At 34.0% G+C, this 19,372-nt stretch overlaps 1 protein-coding gene across 1 annotated transcript in view; it reads left to right on the top strand.

Annotated features, from left to right (window-relative positions):
* Positions 1-19,372, top strand: part of MNS1 (meiosis specific nuclear structural 1) — a 47,178-nt gene that overhangs the window by 22,991 nt on the left and 4,815 nt on the right. The window contains exons 4-8 of the mRNA XM_007081880.3: positions 4,218-4,320; positions 6,972-7,201; positions 7,791-8,007; positions 8,110-8,217; positions 15,809-16,066. Coding sequence (XP_007081942.1) covers positions 4,218-4,320; positions 6,972-7,201; positions 7,791-8,007; positions 8,110-8,217; positions 15,809-16,066 — 916 coding nt within the window. The remainder of the gene's footprint in view (positions 1-4,217; positions 4,321-6,971; positions 7,202-7,790; positions 8,008-8,109; positions 8,218-15,808; positions 16,067-19,372) is intronic.

Consider the following 19,372-nt stretch of genomic DNA (forward strand, 5'->3'; position numbering starts at 1 on the left):
TGTTAAGTGCAGTAAGCCAGACACAACAGGATAAATTACTGTGTAAATCCACTTATGTGAAATAACTAGAACAGGTAAATTTATAGAGACAAAAAGTAGTAAGAGATTACCAGAGGCTAGGAAAAGAGAGGAATGGGAAGTTACTGCTTAAATGAGTACAGCATTTCTATTTAGAATGATGAAAAAGTTTTAGAAATAGTGATGATCGTTGTAGAACATTGTGAATGCAACTAACACCACTGAATTGTACACTTAAAATAGTTAAAAATGGCAAATTTTTCTTTCTTGTATTGTACCACAATAAAAAAATTATAATATGAAAACCCTCAAACTTATGGGGTTTAGCTAAAGCTGTTGCTCAAGAGTAATTTATAATCTGAAATGACTATTAGAAATGAAGGCTCAATCTGGATATTAGAGAATGTACACCAAATTTCCATCTGGAATGATTATAAAAAGAATGTAGGAAGAGAATAATAAGAGCAGAAACAAATGAATTAGAATGTAAACATAAAGTAGAATGAAATCCAGAATTGTGCCTTTAAAAAGGCTAATAAAATTGATTACCTCTGGTTAGAATGGTATAGTGTAAAAGAGAATGAATGCATAAATAACCAATTTTAGGAATGGATGATAAGATATCACTGTAGATCATACAAATGTTTACTAGATCATAGCAAGATATTGTGAATAATTTGATACAAATAAATTTGAAAATTAGATAAATTCTTAAATAGAACTATTTACCAAACTGGCATATGTAGAAACAGAAACATAAATGTTTCTATAACTTTTGAAGATATTACACGTATAATTAACCTTTTTAACAAAGAAACCTACATAGCTAGGTGGTTGGTGAATTTTACCAAACATTCAAATAATAACCCCGATCTCACATAGTTTTGCAGAGTGGGAAAAGAAGAAACACTTTCCAATTGATTGTAATCAGATCAGTACCTGAGTAGGGTAAGAACATTATAGACTAATTTTTCTCTTGAATTTAGCTACTGTAATCTGAAATTAGTTAATGTCAAATCCAACAGTGTGTGAGAAAGATAAAAATCTGACTAAATTTAACTTATTCTAAGAATACAAACTTGTTTTAACATTAGAAAATCAGTAAGTGTAATTCATCCGATGAACAGAATATAATAGAAAAACTGTATGAGCAGAAAAAAACCAATTGGTAGAAATCAACATCACTCTAAGATTAAAAGAGGATTAGCAAATTAGGAATAAAAGGAGTTTACAGTAACATCATTCTTAATGGCAAACATTAAACACTTTACTTATATTAAGAAGACAGGAATGCTTGCTATAACAGCTTCTCTTAATAATTGTATTGGGCACACTAGCCAGTGCAATAAGGCAAGAAAAGTAAATGAAAGTTGTTAGGATTGTCAGTAAAGAAATAGAACTTTCATTATTACCAGATGATATGATTGTGTATGTAGAGAATCCAAAAGAATCTATGTATAAATTATAAAAATAAGTTCAGCAGTGTTGTTGGATGTGAAGTCAATATACAACATTAATTGTATTTCTGTAAATTAGCAACAATTAATGAAAGTTTTAAAATAATTTGTACAAGAGCATAGAAAAGTAAGTAACTAATGAAAGAGGTGTAAAACCTCAACACTGAAGAAAAACTATTATCAATAGAGTTTTTAAAAACCTAAATAATTGGAAGGATGTGCCATGTTTATAAAATTGAAGACTCAGTATTGTAAACATGTCAAACTGATATATAAATTCAGTATAATCCTAATCAGAATCTCAGCCAGTATTGTTTATTATGACATTTGACAAGCTTATTCTAAAATGTATATGGAAATGCAAAGTACCTAGAATGGCTAAGACAATCTTTAAGAAGACCAAAATTGGAGACTTATTCTTTAGGATATGAATACTTATTATAAAGCTATAATAATTAAGATATTGTGGTTTTAGCACAGAATAAACAAATGGATTGATGAAATAGGATGGAGCAGATCTTTTCAACCAGAAAATTTAAACCCTAATGGCCTACGGCATTTGTAATGAATTAACTTACTTCCTGTGGATCTAAAACAATGCCTGCTATGTACCGTCTATGAGAGAATTAAAATATAGACTCCATTTTCTGTGAGGCTTAGTTCTCTTATGGAACCCCAGTTGAGGAATGATGGGATGGGATATTCAAAAATGGATCCATGCATATATGCACACTTAAACTTTATGACACTGCAGATCCCTGGCACTACAATGGTAGTGCAGAACATTCAGAAATGGACATCTTTATAAAATGGTACTGCATCAATTAAATAGCCATATATACAAAAACGAACTTGATTTTTTACCTCACTCTACACACAGAATTCAATTCTTGAATGATTATAGTCTAAAAGTCAATGGTGAAACAAAATTTTGAGAGACTAACAAAAGAAAATAACTTTATGTCTGTGCAGTAGGCAACATTTCTTAAAACATGACACAAAAGTCATTGACAATGAAGAAACAGATGGGTGAATTAGAAAACTTCTCTTCATCTAAAGAAACAGCTATAAGAGTAAGTACAGACTGGAATAAAATATTTGCAATGATTGTAACTAACAAGAGACTTATATTAAGAACATACAAAGAACTCTTCTGTAACAAGAAGTAGACAATTTAGTCTAAAAGTGGGCAAAAAATTCTTGAACAAAAACTTCACAGAAGATGAATGACTTCACAGAAATGATTCAAACATATGAAAAGGTCTGAGTTTCATTTTATTAGGGAAACAAATTAAAACCACAGTGATATTTTACCCACAAGAGTGGTTAAAATGAAAAAGAATGACACGACTAAAAAGTGTTGCTGGGATGTGTAGCAGTGGGGGTACTGAAGCACTATGAGTGTAAATCTCTGTACAGAGCATGGAAAGCTGGCATTTTCTATGAAATTTGAATACAGCCTACCCTGTGACTCAGAAATCTCATTCCTAGGTATATATCCAATAGAAATCTGTGCATTTGTCCTTCAAATGAAAGTCATTTATTTGCATGTTAGTTGTTTGGAATTTGATGCACTTTGTTTTGGAGAGGTAATATTATAAATTGGGATTGGGTATGTACATTGGCTTACTAATATTAGTACCTAGCTCTAATCCAACAAAAACTCTTGTAAATATGTCAGCTCCTTAGAGTAAAATATGTGGACTAACCTAGAAACTTAATCCTCATTTATATTATTACTTTTATGAAAGAAGGCAATCTTGTGTCCCATACATTTACAACTACAGCAGTGAGGGCAAGAAGGACACATCACAATACCAAGAATAGCTCTCTTCCCTACCCATGATTGTCTCTTTGGAGGTGTAGGGTACTTCTAAATTGTTTATAATTAGGTGAGTGCCTCTGTTCTAGTAAGAATTAAGATGTGCTTAAAAAAATTTTTTTTAATTTAACTTAATTTTTTGAAACAGCATGCACGAGTCAAGGAAGGGGAGAGGGAGAGGGTGACAGAGAATCTTAGGCAGGCTCCATGATCCACGTGGGGGCTCCCACGACCTTGGGATCATGATCTGAGCTGAAATTAAGAATCAGATGCTCAACTTATAGAGCCACCCCAGTGCCCCAAGATGTGCTTCTAAGTGACATCTAAGTACCCTTCTGACTCAGAATTCTCATATTCAGAAATATGACTGGCACATTAAAATGAAAAGTTGTGTATGGTATATTATTTTCCACTATAGTTAGGGAAGGGATAGATTGAAAAGCAGTTCAGAGGTTTTCTGAGGGTGATCCTCATTTTTAACAGGTAAGTAAACAAGCCCAGAGAAGTGAAGCAAACTTGCCCATGGTCATTCCTCTCCATCATTAATCATCAAAAAATAGTCATGGCTTTCAGAGTGTTTACAACCCCTCCACTATAGTTCTTGTAGCTCAATAGTGTCAGTAGCTGGACAGAAATTTTAACCAATATTGATAAAGCATCTTCTCTGAGTCAGGCACTGGCAAAAAGATTTTTAGTGATGATTATTGGAAATAAAACAGTTGTTTTGTCTGGAAAATTAATTATAATGCCTCATTTTCATTCTGATTTTTCTTTAGATGAAGAGAGAAAAGAGTATTAACTTTCAAGATATTTAATATAAATATACATTTAGAAAAAAATTATTTTAAATTTCAGGTACAGATTTTTAAGACGAAAATGTGGTCCTCAATTTTAAATTTCTGTCTTTTTTTTTTAAACAGTATTGAGCTCAGAGAATTGGAGAAGAAATTAAAAGCAGCTTACATGAATAAAGAAAGGGCAGCTCAGATTGCAGAGAAGGATGCCATTAAACATGAGCAAATGGTAATCATGTTTCTGGTCATTATGTTTTCTATATTTTTAGCTTCATTTAGAAAACCAACAATAGACCAATTTTTTGAAAATTGCTACATACTATGAAGAATTTACACTGCTAGATTTCTTAAATACTTTTATGCTTTTCAGATCCTTAAGGTATAGAAACTCAGAAATTATTCAATAGTGAGCCTTGTTTAATTTAATATTAGAGCCTTTCAGAGACACAAAGAATGTGGTTGCTGTTTAGAATGAATAGCTATACTCAGTAAGTCTGAGCATTCTTTGTGGTCTCTGACTGATAATTCTTTGACAAACCAATACAGTACAAGTTGTTAGTGTGATCAATTCATTTTAGAATGTTACTAGATTTTGCATTTGTTAAATGTTTTAAAAAGTGAACTATTTTATAATTTTAAGCAGGAAACTTTCCTGTTTTGTAAGTAGCTATCTCTATCTTTTTTCCTCTATTTATTCCCTTTTCTAACTCCTGACATACTGCCAGATTCAGGGCAAGAGTTACTCTTGGGCAAAGGAGTTTTAGACACACTCACTAGTGGTGCTACAGTAAATGTAAAATAGGGTTTATTGAGTTAATTCTGAAAAGCAGCGTGCACACCATCACGTGAGCCCTCATGGTCCCCTGGAAAGGCTAGACATCGATGAAAAGGTCTGATTGCAATAGTACACAATCTTAGAAGTTCTTTTCTCTCGTTTCTCTATTAATACATAGAGCATTTTGGTTGTAGAGTTTCCTCTCTCTTGGATCCCTTTCAAGGATTATAAGCTATTAAAAAGAAGAGGTAGAGGTAAATGTTGTGGCTTTTAAAGTTATATTTTAGGTTAAAAAGAAAAAAAAAGTTGCAGAAAAATCAAGTTGGAGAGAAATACACATCACAGACCGTCTTTATTTTTTAAAAACTGTATATTAACATATGTGTATATATTTCAACACATATATGTTGATGCACACATACAATTAGAGGAATAATATCAAAATACTTAACCAGCACAATGCAACATAGGCATCTCATAAGAATAGATGCTGGCCACAGTGATGTGCATGCATGTGTGTTAGTACAGGAAAAGTCTGAAGGGTTGCACAGCATGCTGTTAACTGGGATTGCCTTTGGCGTGGCAGGTGGTAGGAGAGCATGAGGAGACCTCATTTCCTAAGCCATGTAGTTCTTTTCTACCCTTTCAAAAATAAAGTGGAACTGGGGCAACTGGGTGGCTCAGTTGGTTAAGCTGAGCCAGGAGTTGGTCCAACTCTTGATTTTGGCTTAGGTCATGATCTCATGCTTCGTGAGATCAACCCCACATCCTTGTGAGATTTTCTCTCTCCCTCTCTGCTTCTCCCCTCATGTTCTCTCTTTCTTTCTCTCTCAAAATAAATAAAATTAAAAACAAAAATAAAGTAGAACATGAACAGTGTACTCTTTGACCAGTAGTTTGCAGTTTTATTCTGATCATTGAAGTTTTTCCAGGTAGTTGTACATTTAAGTCTGACTCCTGAAAGAATTGCCACTATTTTCTAAATAAAATGAGTCCACAAAAATTAAAGTCAAATAGTCTTACAACTTGACTAGGTGTCAAGATACCTAGGTGCCAATATGGGCTCTGTCTGTCTGAGCTTTAGTCTTCTTAAATCTGTGAAATGAGAACATTGTATGTCTATAAGTGTGTGGCAGTGTGTACATAAATGTTTTTGTCATTTCACATTTTTTTAAAGAACCCAATACAACACGTGCTAAGAAAGTAGAAGAGAAAGAATTTTGGTCAAGTCATATTAATAGTGTATATGTTAAAAACCTCAATTAGATTAGGAATGGCATTCACATTCACATTTTAATCTTTTCTTGTCTATTTGATGCTATTTGGTATGTGATCATAATGGTCAAGGGTAATAAAAATTGCCTCAATATATTTAATTTACAACTTATTTTGTTAAGTGATTTCAAAATGCTCAAAACAAATAAGAGGTTTAACCTAGTTAAGAAGTAAGATTGTCTCTAACTCAGAGGGAATGGTCTTGAATGAGTGAATTAAAAGCTACAGAAAACAGGCACAATGATATATGTGACTCTTTTAAGTTAAAGTGATTATAAAGGGCATTTAATAAATGAAAAATGAGAGACTTCAAAGGCTGGTGGCAAGAAAGAAAGTTTAGGCTGAGAGAAACTTCAGAGTTGCTTAGAGCTGGTTAATAGGAGACTTGTCTGAAAAAGAGTACAATCCTTACTGTAAAGGGCAGCTGATACATAATGGAGCTAAAAATTGCCTACATGAATTTTAAATAAAAGGAAAAGATTACTACTGCTTTTTTTAAAAACAGTTATTAATAAAGTGCTTCTAATTTTTTCAAATTTTTGCTGTTTTTCAAATGCGGAGTTTTTCTAATTTTCTCACACGTGGAGTTATTAGTTACACTTATCTCGTATTTCCTTGAGATCTACTTGAAGGAATGGGAAAGCATCTTTAGGGTTTGACTCATCATTCAAACCCTTCAAGTAACAGTGACTTACCTTTGCATTTACCTGGACAGATGAAAATATTTTATGCAGTACACTTTATAATATTCAATTTCACCTGTTTTGAAATATTCTATCATACTGCACTCACATTTGAAAGTAGAAAGATGAATTTTGTTTTCATAACAGAAACGTGATGCTGAAATAGCCAAAATCATGATGGAAGAACACGAGAGAGCAATAAAGGAAGAGAATGCTGCAGAGAACAAACGGAATAAAGTAAAAGCACAGTATTATCTTGACTTGGAGAAACAACTTGAGGAACAAGAAAGGAAAAAGCAGGAAGCTTATGAGCAGTTACTGAAAGAGAAACTCATGATTGATGAAATTGTTAGGAAAATCTATGAAGAAGATCAATTGTAAGTTTATCCCAGTTTCTTTACATGCCTAAAAATTGAGATGAGATTTATGTCAGGCTTGTTGTGAAGAGGAGAAGCACCTGAACAGTGCTGAATACATACTAAGTTCTCAGGAATTATTACGATCACATAAACGGAGTCCAACTCCTGTTTATCTTTGTGAGCATGATAATTATCTGGTAACAAATGCTTATTAAGTAACAGAATGATTAAACCTTTGTTTTTCTTAAATGTGCCCATATCGTGTCAGAGGACTTGTCTTCTGATCATTTCTTTGCTAGACAACTGAAGTGTAGTGTACTGCTAGGCTTATGTAAACAGGTTGGTGCCTTTCTGAAGTGAGAGGCATAAAACTTCATTAATAGGTTAGAGGAAAGGTATAAGTAGTATTTTACTTGGAAAATTCATACCTGTCATTATATTTAGCAGTACATAGTGGACACTCAAAATGTTTGTGGTATGAATGAATGAATAAACTATAAATAGAAAGGCTGTTTTTTCCCACATTATCAACTGAAGGAAATGACACATTTTTATATTTATATTATTTCTTGTACTATAAAACTGTACTCAACTATTGCTTTTTTAGGGAAAGACAACAAAAGTTGGAAAAAATGAATGTAACTCGAAGGTACATAGAAGAGTTTCAGAAAGAGCAGGCTCTCTGGAGAAAAAAGAAACGTGAGGAGATGGAAGAAGAAAACAGAAAAATCATAGAGTTTGCCAACATGCAGCAACAAAGAGAAGAAGATCGAATGGCAAAAGTTCAAGAAAATGAGGAAAAAAGGCTGCAGCTTCAGAATATGGTATTAAAATAGCCACTTCTTTAACATTGGAGAAATTCAGAAATACTTGATATAGAATTTGTTTCTTATTAATGTTTGTGTGTTTCTTTAAAAATTTAATAGCTGACTCAGAAATTGGAAGAAATGCTGCGGCAACGTGAAGATTTGGAACAAGTGAGACAAGAATTATACCAGGAAGAACAAGCTGAAATACATAAGATGAAACTAAAAGTAAGTTTTGGAAATGGAAAGAATGATTAACATAGAGAAGAATATCATTTTGAGATGAAGCAGTAGAAAAATAGTAGATTTAAACCCAGCCATATTGATAATTACATTATGTGTAAATAGCATAATCACTGCAATTAAAAGAGAAATTTTCAGGCTGGATAAAAAAGTCATACCTAGGTAACAGTTCACTAACTGCATAGAAAGTATGATTCAACTGTGTTATCTATAAGACACACAATTTAAATATGAAAACATATAGTTTAAAAACAAAAGGATGGAGAGAGATATACTAAACACTAATCAAAAGCAAGTGGTGTTGGAAATCATGGTAAATTCATCTAGAGGATATAATAGTCCTAAAGGGTGGATGAACCTAAATAAAGCTTTAAAATGCATGAAGTAAAACTGAAAGGAGAAAGAGACAAATCCATAATTATAGTTGAAGATTTCAGTATCCCTTCTCATTAATATATAGAATAAGTAGTCAGAAAACCACAGGATATATGTTCAACAACATCAAAAACCTTGACCACAAGTCAAGATGATTGGCCAGTTTTCTAATTGTGTTGTCAATTTATCGTAGAGTTTTGAGAGTTCTTTATGTATTATAGATATTAGTCATTTGTCAGGTATGTGGGTTTCATATATTTTCTCTTGGTCTATAGCTTGTCTTTTTATCTTTTTAACAGGGTCTTCTTCCAAGCAAATGTTTTCAGTTTCTCTGAGGTCCAATTTGCTAATTTTATTTTTTTTAGATCATACTTTGGTATCAATTCTAGGAAGTCTTTGCTTAGATCCTGAAGAATTTCTCCTTTTTTTCCTAAAACTTTTTGCCTTTTCCATTTAAGTCTGTGATCTATTTTCAGTTAATATTTTGTGTGGGATGTGAAACTTAGGTCAAAGGTTTTTGCTTTTAGATATTTAGTTGCTCTACATCATTTGTTGAAAAGATTTTCTATCCTACATTGAATTGCTTTTGCAACTTTATTAAAACACAGTTAAGTATATTTGTGTGGATCTGTTCCTGGGATCTCTATTTTGTTCTGTTGATCTATGTATCTGTCCCTCCACCAATACCAGACAGTTTTGGTTATTGTAGCTATGTAATGCTTCAAATTTGCTTTAGCCTTTTCATACATATTTAAAAAATTTTTTTTTAATGTTTATTTATTTTTGAGACAGAGAGAGACAGAGCATGAACGGGGGAGGGTCAGAGAGAAAGGGAGACACAGAATCTGAAACAGGCTCCAGGCTCTGAGCTGTCAGCACAGAGCCTGATGTGGGGCTTGAACTCAGACCGCGAGATCATGACCTGAGCCGAAGTCGGACACTTAACTGACTGAGCCACCCAGGCACCCCAGCCTTTCCATACATATTTTTGAATAATCTTGTCTCTAAGTACAAGTAAGTCTTCTAGGATTTTGAGAGGAATTGCATTAAATCTAAGTATCAATTTGGGGAGAACTGACGTGTTCACTGTTGAGTCTACCAGTCCATGAACATAGTATGATTCTCCATTTATTTAGATCATCTTTGTATTTTTCTTGTGTTTCATAGTTTTCATCGTACAAATCCTGTATGTGCTTTGTTTTTATATTTAAGTATTTCTTTTTTTGAATAATTGTAAATGGAATTTTAGTTTTAATTTCAGTGTCCACGGACTCATTACTAGTGAATTCACTTTTTTTTTTTTTTTTTTTTATATTTATCTTGTATCTCACAACTTTTTTTTATATTTATCTTGTATCTCACAACTTTGTACTGTAGGAGTTGTTTTTCTTTTCTTTTTTTTTTTTTTTTTACCTACCCAGTTATGTTTTCTGAGAATAGGGACAGTTTTAATTCTTTTTTATCTGTATCCTTTTTATTTCCTTTTCTTGCCTTACTGTTCTGGCTAAAACTTCTAGCATTGTCTACCACTGTGATGAGTAACAGTGATGAGATAGATATCGGCTTTCTTTGTTGTCTATCTTCAGGGAAAGCATTTTGTTAATTGTAGTTCTGTAGATAGATGCTCTTTATTAAGTTGAGGAAGTTCTCTTCTAACCCTATTTTCTGAAGATTTTTATCATGAAGAGATATGAAGTTTGTCAAATGCTTTTTTATATCTATAGATATCTATATCTGTCTATCTATATAGATATCTATTTATATCTATAGATAACGTTGTGTGTTTTTTCTTTACTTTGGCGGGTTACATTTATTTTTTTTTGAATATTGAACCAGTCTGATTACTGGAATAAATCCCACTTTGCATTGGTGTATAAGTCTTTTAATATATGGCTGGATTCTATTTTCTAATATTATGCTAAGGATGTTTTCATCCATATTCATGAGGAATATTGCTTTTTAGTTTTCTGTTTTCATATTGGTATCAGGGTATTCTGATCTTCATAAAATAAATGCAGAAGTGTTCCCTCTTATGTTTTCTGGAAGATTGTGTAAAATTGGTTTTAATGCTTTGTTAAAATGTTTGGTAGTCTTTTCCAATGAAACCATCTGGCCCTGGAGTTTTATTTTTGAGAGGTTTAAATTATTAATTCAGTGTCCTTAATAGTTATAGATTAATTCAAATGATCTTATTTCATATTTGGTTACTATTAGTGACTTGTGTTTGAGAAAGTGATCCCTTTTGTCTAAGTTGTCAAACGTGTATGTAGAATTATTCATACTGTTCCCTTATTATCCTTTTGATGTCTGCAGGGTCTCCAATGCTATCCCATGTTTCATTCCTGATATTGGTAATTTGTTTCTTTGTTTTTTTGGTCACTCTTGCCTCAGGTTTTTCAAGTTTACTGACTTCTTGAAGTATAATTGACATATAAACTTGTAAGATATTTAAAGCATTATGGTGATTTGATATATGTTTATTTTGGGGAATGATTCTCCCATCTAGTTAATACATCTATCACCTCACATAATTATTTTTTTAATTTCTTTTTGAAGAGAGCACTTAAGTTGGACTTTTAGCAAACTTCACTTATATAATACAGTGTTATTCACTTTAATCACCACATTTTACATTAGATCCTCAGGCCCTATGGCTGAACTTTGTACCCATTATCAACCTCTTCCTATTTTCCCTACCCTCCAGTTTATTATTTTCTGTCTCATTATATACAAAGATTAACTCAAAATAAGTGTGACAAACAAAAAGGCTGAAACTACAAAATTTCTAGAAGAAAACAGAGGAGAAAGTCTTCACCCTTGAGAAGGGTGAAGATTTTTTTGGTACAGTAAAAAAGGTATGATCCATAAAGGAAAAAGTTGCAAATTGGGTTTCATCAAAACTAACACTGTTAGGAAATTGTAAATGCAAGCCACAATCTGGGAAATAGTATTCTGTACGTGTATCTTACAAAAACCTTTTATTAAGAATATAAAAAGAACACTTATAACTCAATAATAGAATAATAAAGAACTATTTTTTTAATGAGCAACAAGTTTGAACAAAGACTTCATACAACAAATACATGAATAGCCAAGTATACAATAGATTGTTGGTTATTAGCATTATTTTTAATATTTTTCTCCTAAAACAAAACATCATTTTAGATAAACTGGAAAGAGTTACCATGTATTGATATCAAAACCCTTTTGGGTGTATATTCTTAATGATTACTGCATGTAAGAATGTAAAATATAGGGACACCTGGGTGGCTCAGTTGGTTAAGTGTCCGACTTGGGCTCAGGTCATGATCTTGTGGTTCGTAGGTTCAAGCTCCACGTTGGGCTCTGTGCTGACAGCTTAGAGCCTAGAGCCTACTTCGGATTCTGTGTCTCCCTCTCTCTCTGCCCCTCCCCCATTCATTCTCTCTCTCTCTCTCTCTCTCTCTCTCAAAAATAATACATTAAAAAATTTTTTAAATGTAAAATATGTACATTTCTTTTTAAAAACAACTTAATGTAATCCATTTATATATACCTAATATCAAATTACCCAAAAAAGTTAAGAATAAAATGATGGATGAAGGTGTAACAGGTATATATGGACCAAGGGGAAGCAAATAGGCAAGGTTAGCATCAGATAGATAGAACATCAAATGAATCCCAGATATCACAGATGAAAGGTACAGTTGACAATGAGGGTATTACAGGATAAACATTTAATCTTCTATGTAACATTGCATTGAAGTACATAACTTGAAAATTTTTTTTAATGTTTTATTTATTTTTGAGAGACAGAGAGACAGAGTGCAAGCAGGGGAAGGGCAGAGAAAGAGGGAGACGCAGAATCTGAAGCAGGCTCCGGTCTCTGAGCTGACAGCACAGAGCCCGACGTGGGGCTCAAACTCACAAACCGTGAGATCATGACCTGAGCCAAAAGTCTATGCTTAACTGACTGAGCCACCCAGGCGCCCCTGAGCGCCCCTGAAGTACATAACTTTAAAAGCTATTAAACTTCCAAAGAAAATTTACCAGAATAATACAAGGGGAAATGGTATTTATCATCACTAGAAATTAATTACAAATATTTTCATCTTCTATCTGAAAATCTAAAAATATTATTTTCAGTTATTATTGGTTGAAGAGGAAATTTGTAGGTGATTTAGAGGATGAGATTAGTACACATCAAAATCTTATCAGATTTATAAAACTGATCTCTGAGGCAATTAATCTTTTTAAAATTTTTTTTTATATTTTATTTTTTTAATGTACCTCCAAATTAGTTCGCATTTGTGCAACAATGATTTCAGGAGTAGATTCCTTAATTCCCCTTACCCATTTAGCCCATCCTCACTCCCACAACCCCTCTAGTAACCCTCTGTTTTCCATATTTAAGAGTCTCTTATGTTTTGTCCCCCTGTTTTTATATTATTTTTGCTTCCCTTCCCTTATGTTCATCTGTTTTGTATCTTAAAGTTGAGGCAATTAATTTTTAACAAGAAATACTAGAAAAAATTATCCAGGCAGCCAACTCAGTAACTTAGAAAAACAATACAAATTCAAGTATGGGGCAAGAATATGGAAGGGAATCATAAAGATACAAGTGGAAATTTACCAAAATCAGGAAAACATATTAGAATTAATTAATCCAATTATTTAGTATTGGGTGGTAAAGCTTTTACTCTGGAAAAACATACTAAAAAGGAAAGCAAAAACAAAACTAGAAAGACTAAAAGGTCTGTAAAGAAAAAAGATTAGAAAATAATGAACGGTCATTCAATTGTATACTTATAAAATGGGAAAATCTTAATGGTACTATTTTCTGCATTAAAAATATAGTGATTTCAAAAAAATGTAGAAAAAGCCAAAATAAGATTACTAAGAATATATCCCATGTGAAAAGCTTGCTGTGCCCTGCCTCATACCCTCTTAGCCTCACCTCTAATTTCAGTGACAGCTGTGGAGAACACTTGTGAGGGTTTACACTGACTGTGCTTGACAGTGTCCTAATGTGTGGTGCTGTTGGTGGGGGCAGGGAGTGAACACCCTCTGAGGCATCCCTCAGCCAACAGTGGACAGGAATTAAGGGATAAATGCTTCTTCCTGTCAGCCTTGAGGACAGACCTGAAAGGTACTTCATGCATTCCTCACAAGATTCTGGCAGGATTAAGCCACACTTGCCCACATAGTAACCAGTTCAGTGATGCACCCACGTGTTGGCTTTTCTCCCTTCCCTATTTCTCTCTGCTTTTCCCTCACTGCTGCTTCCTGAGATCTCTCTCTCTCTCTCATAAAATATGTATACGCAAATATTTGTGTAAGATTATGCTTTCAGAGGAGAACCCAGACCAAGATACCTCTAAAAGTTTCCAGGCTCAAAGTAGTTTTTTCAGCAAATTATTTCAAACCTGCAGTGAAGAGCTATTTCTCAAACCACATTATGGGCTTTAGAATGTAGAAAAGTTTGGAAAATTAGGCAGTTCATATTACATTAATATATATTCCTGATCCAGGCATATCAAAGAGTATAGGGACATTTTTCTAGTTGAAAAAAAAATACAGTGAATGGTGTTTTGTTTTGTTTTGTTTTGCTAACATTTCCCTGATTTTTAGCCAGATGTCTTTACCGTTGATTGGATTAAACTAAAATTTGTATGGGAGATGGATGCCAGGAAATGTCAACAGTTGATTTGGTTCTATGTGTATTTTTTGTGTGCAAGGTATTAGGATAAACTCTGGAGGAATTCAAAGCTGAGACAATATCTGCCTTCAGTGAGCCTTCTGACTTCTATATAGAATACATAGAGATGAACACAAACTATAATATCATAAAAATACTGTGCCCAGCATCCCAAAGAAAAATAATATATAAGATAAATAAAATAATAAGAAATAATATGCCTTCTAGGAATTTATTTTTAGTGAGGAGATAATGCATGTATCTGAAGTAAAATTAATGATGGGAAAAATAAATGGTATCAGAGGCCCAAAAGAGAGAGATGTATGAATTACAGTGACTTTCTGGAGAAGGTAGGTTTTGAACAGATTAGATAGAGGTAAGTGAAGAAAAAGAAGTGGAACATTCAAGATAATTAACAAATAGGTGGAACAAACAGCTAATATTCCAGATTGGGTGGCTTAAAATCCACTCCTATACTTTTTTGTCTTACTTTGTTATAAAAGCTATAGAGTTAAAACCACATTTCTTTTAGCTAGAATTCTTCATAGGACCTAGGTTATCTTCCAAGTTACTCTCCACCTCAAGGTGTGAAGATAGAAGTGGGCAAAATGAGGTCACAGTCACATGTAGAAGACTGGGTCTTTGGGAGTAGTTTTGGTAGAGTTACCATCATGGAATTTGAGCCATGATGGTTAACTCTACCAAAGACAGATGGTAACCAAGATGGTGGTTGTCTCCTTGGCCATCCTGGAAGTTCTCTCATAACACCTGCTGGCCTGTAGTAAATCCCTTATAGCTTCTGTTACCTGTAAGAAACCTGACCAAACGGCTGTTATTAAGGCAATATTTTGATTGCCTTGAGGATATGGCTTACCTCCTGGAAATCGTGTTTGAATTAGGCAAGGCAGGTTACAGTTGAGAAGGAATTGTATCAGTCCTAATTGGATAGATGATAAAGCAAAAATAGTAAAATGTTACTGATAGTAACTAGGTGTTAGGTAGATGAGTGATCACTGTAAACTTCTATTTTCCAGTTATGTTTGAAATTTTTCATAATGTTAGGAAAATTAAAGCTTGTAGGAAAACACTTGAACTGCTCCAAGTAAATTTGAATTTTCCTGAAAAACTTGTGCTTGCCACTTGTAGATTATTATTCTGAAAAATATTTCCCAGTAATTTGAATCATAATTTCAGGCAAGATTCTAGAATGATTCTTTGTGGGTACAAATTTCACAGACCACAGATTTAATGATCTCAGTTATGCAAAAAAGTTTTTATGTCAGCTCCTTTCAAAATAGATAGAAATTAAAATTTAAAAATAAAAGAAGGCAATCCAAAGTAACATGTCCTTTATCCAACTAGTGTTAATAGGGTGAGGGAAGGTGTTATCTTGAAAAGGCTTAATTTTTCAGCTTTATTTCATATTGTAACACTGCACTTAACCAAACTCTATCCACCCTTTCTTTATAAATCTGTTGTAAAGAAACAGTTACTGAATCAATGTTTATACGGATTGTTGTTTAGGAGGAAGCAGAAGAGAAATTAAGAAAGCAAAAGGAGTTGAAACAAGATTTTCTAGAACAAATGGCCCTGAAGGAACTAGTACTCCAGGCTGCAAAAGAGGAAGAGGAGACCTTTAGAAAAGCTACGCTAGCTAAGCTTGCTGAGGATGATCGAATAGAACTGATGAATGCTCAGAAGCAAAGAATGAAGCAGCTAGAACACAGGAGGGCTGTGGAAAAGCTTATTGAAGAGCGTCGCAACCAGTTCCTTGCAGACAAAGTAAGAAAAAGTGTTCATTTTTGTTATCACTGAACAGTAGTCAGCTCATCTATTCATCCACTCAGCATTTAACTGAGACCCTTTTATGTGCCAGGTGATGTTAGATATCTGCTTACTAGTCACATGGCATAGACATTTTCTGACCATTTATTTATGCATCTAGAATGTATTTATTGATGCTTTCTATGTGCTAGACACCGTTTGGTGTTGAGAACATATGTACAGCTAAGTCTATGACATCTATGATTTTATTTTATGGTCTTGGTTAAAGAAAATATATAAAAACAATCATTGTAAAGATATGCCAGGTACACGTGACAATAATTATACAGGTATGGGCATCTTGGTGTGGTAGACAGGGCACAGATCATGAGTGCCCTGGATGCTATTTTAAGGAAGGTGGTCTTTATCCAGGGGAACCCACTGAAGAATTAAGAAAGCTATCTGATAAGATCTGCACTTGGAAAGATGACTTGAGTAGTGGTACTGGGGGTACTGCCTGGAGTGAGACCAGAGACAGGGAGATCAGTTAGGACATTACTACCATCAGTCCATGATAGGTGGGGAAAGCCTGTGCAAATAGAGAAGGGGGCCATGTGAGAGATGTTAGGGAGATAGACTTGATGGGGCTTGCTGACCAGTTAGCTGGGTCTGGAGAGGTGAGAGCAGGATTATGCCTGCTACTACCACTAAATAATACTATTGCTTCCATCTTCAGTGAGTGAGTGGGTGATGTCCTAAAGAAAACAAAGAAAAATAGATTTCAAGGGGGTATATAATTCCATTTTGTCCACATTGATTTTGAGGCCCCAGGGGTTGATTTCTTAGTTGGAAATATGGATTTAAGAGTTGGAGATGGAACTAGGTTTGTGCCTTTGGACACATTGATTTATCTATTTTATGTTTGATTTATAAAACTGAAATAATACTTAATCTGCCACACCAGCTTGTTGTGCTTTAAGAACCAAATAAGAGGGGCACCTGGGTGGCTCAGTCGGTTAAGCGTCCGACTCGGGCTCAAGTCATGATCTCATGGTTCATGATTTCGAGCTCCGCGTCAGGCTCTGTGCTGACAGCTCAGAGCCTGGAGCCTGCTTCACATTCTGTGTCTCCCTCTCTCTCTGACCCTCCCCCACTCACACTGTGTCTCTCTTTCCTTCAAAAATAAATAAATATTAAAAAAATTAAAAAAAAAGAACCAAATAAGATAACGTATAAGTGCTTTGTAAAGATAAACACTCTAAATATGAAGAGTACAGATTAGGCATAGGGTAAATATTTTAAAATAATTAATATAAGTGGTAGTGTAACAACTAACATTTATTGAGCTTTTACATATGTCATTCAACTATTCTAAGCTCATTTCAAGCAAATAACTTTAACCTTTCAACTCTATGAGTTAGGTAGGTCGGGGTTTTATAGCAAGTAAGTGGCAGAGCTGGAATTAAGTTAATTGATATCCTAATGATGATCTTTTCCAGTATGGGTAGGCAGAAAGAATTCTCAGGATATTCTTGTAATCAATAGATACTGATCTGCTAGGCATTCTGCTGAGTATTGGTGAGAGAACCAAAATAAATACAAGTTAATTCTGGTACTTTCTAGTGTAGTACAAAAAATGGGGTATAGATTCCCAAAACTCTCAATTATATATAAAATTATACTAAGAATACATTTCTTAAATGTACAGTGTACATTTATAGAATTTGGTAGTTATAATTTACCAATTGTGCAATACAGTTGACCCATGAACAACACAGGGGATAAGTAAGGGTGCTGACACCTCCCCCAACCCCCACCCCAAAAATCCACATAAAATTTTTGACTCCTCCAAAACTTAACTAATGGCCTCCTGATGACCAGAAGCCTTCCTGATAACATGAAGAGTCAACTGGCACATGGGGTGCCTGGGTGGCTCAGTCAATTGAGCATCTGACTCTTGATTTCAGCTCACGTCATGATCCTAGGGTTGTGGCACTGAGTCCCACATTGGGCTCTGTGCTGTGCATGGAGCCCTGCTTAAGATATTCTCTCTCTCTCTCTCTCTCTCTCTCCCCCACTCCCTCTCCCCGCCTCTGTCCCTCTCCCCAGCTTGTGTTCTCTCTGTAAAATAAAAAAATAAAAAAGATTATCTTATTTTAAAAAAGTCAATTAGCACACATTTTATATACATATTATAAACTATATTCATATAATAAAGTAGCTAGAGAAAACAATCTTATTAAGAAAATCATAAGAGAAAATATCTTTATGGTACCATATTATATTACTGAAAAAAATCTGCAGGTAAGTGGACCCACGCAGTTCAAACCTGTGTTGTTCGTGGGTCAACTGTGCATTTATGGCAGAACTATGTGGGTTTTCCTGGAAATACATAAAAGATGAATAAAAGCAGAAGGCTATTCTAAGTTGGCAACATATGGAATTACCCACAATGAGAAACTTGAGTGATAGAGGAGTTTAGACATGATACAATAGGAAATTGGTGATCACAACATGGTCTTAGGAAGAAGAGAATGTAGTGATTCAAGAGTGAGGTGATGAGTACCTAGAATAGGTTAACAAAGCATGGGAGAAGCAAGAAAGGAAGAGTTTAAATATTTTTAAAGGAATATGAGACTGGTATGTTTTGTTTTGTCTTGTTTTGTTTTGTTGGTGGATCATATAGGGTAGACTGGAGGAAGGAGTCAAAATAACTCCAAGGTTTCAACTAGGAGAACTCAAAGAATACCAAGTGCTGTTATGTTTTGAGTCAGAGAAAATAGATAATTACTTCAGTTTATATCATGTTGGACTTGAAATAGAAATACAAATTGAAAATATCTTGAAGGCACTTGACTCAGAGGAGCAAAGCTTAGGTCAAGTTTTCCTAAACATACATATCTGGCATTAATTAGCACACAGAGATTCCAAGAATATATTATAATGAGAAACAATCAGAAGGCCAATGATGGAGTCTCAGCGAACATTCTTACTTAGGAGTAGAAGGAGGAGGAAAAAAACAATGACAAGACCAAGAGATGGTCAGAAAGGCAAGAGAATCTGGATGGTTGTAGTCACAGAAAACTAAGCGAGGTCAGCTCTTTTTTTTTTTTGTCTGCTCCATGAAGTGGGGAGGTGGGGGGGATACTTGGAGTTCAATTTTTAGGACTCTTCTATTCTTATTCATTTCATGCTTTTGTTCTGATGCCATATTTCTAGCTGTCTAAATGATATAGTTGGAAATTTTGTAGGTGCCTTAGAATTTAGTTTCCAAAAGTGAACATTCCACACAAACTTTTTACAGTTTCTGTAGCCTGAATCTTG

This window comes from Panthera tigris, chromosome B3 (genome assembly GCF_018350195.1).
Source record: "Panthera tigris isolate Pti1 chromosome B3, P.tigris_Pti1_mat1.1, whole genome shotgun sequence".
NCBI lineage: Eukaryota > Metazoa > Chordata > Mammalia > Carnivora > Felidae > Panthera > Panthera tigris.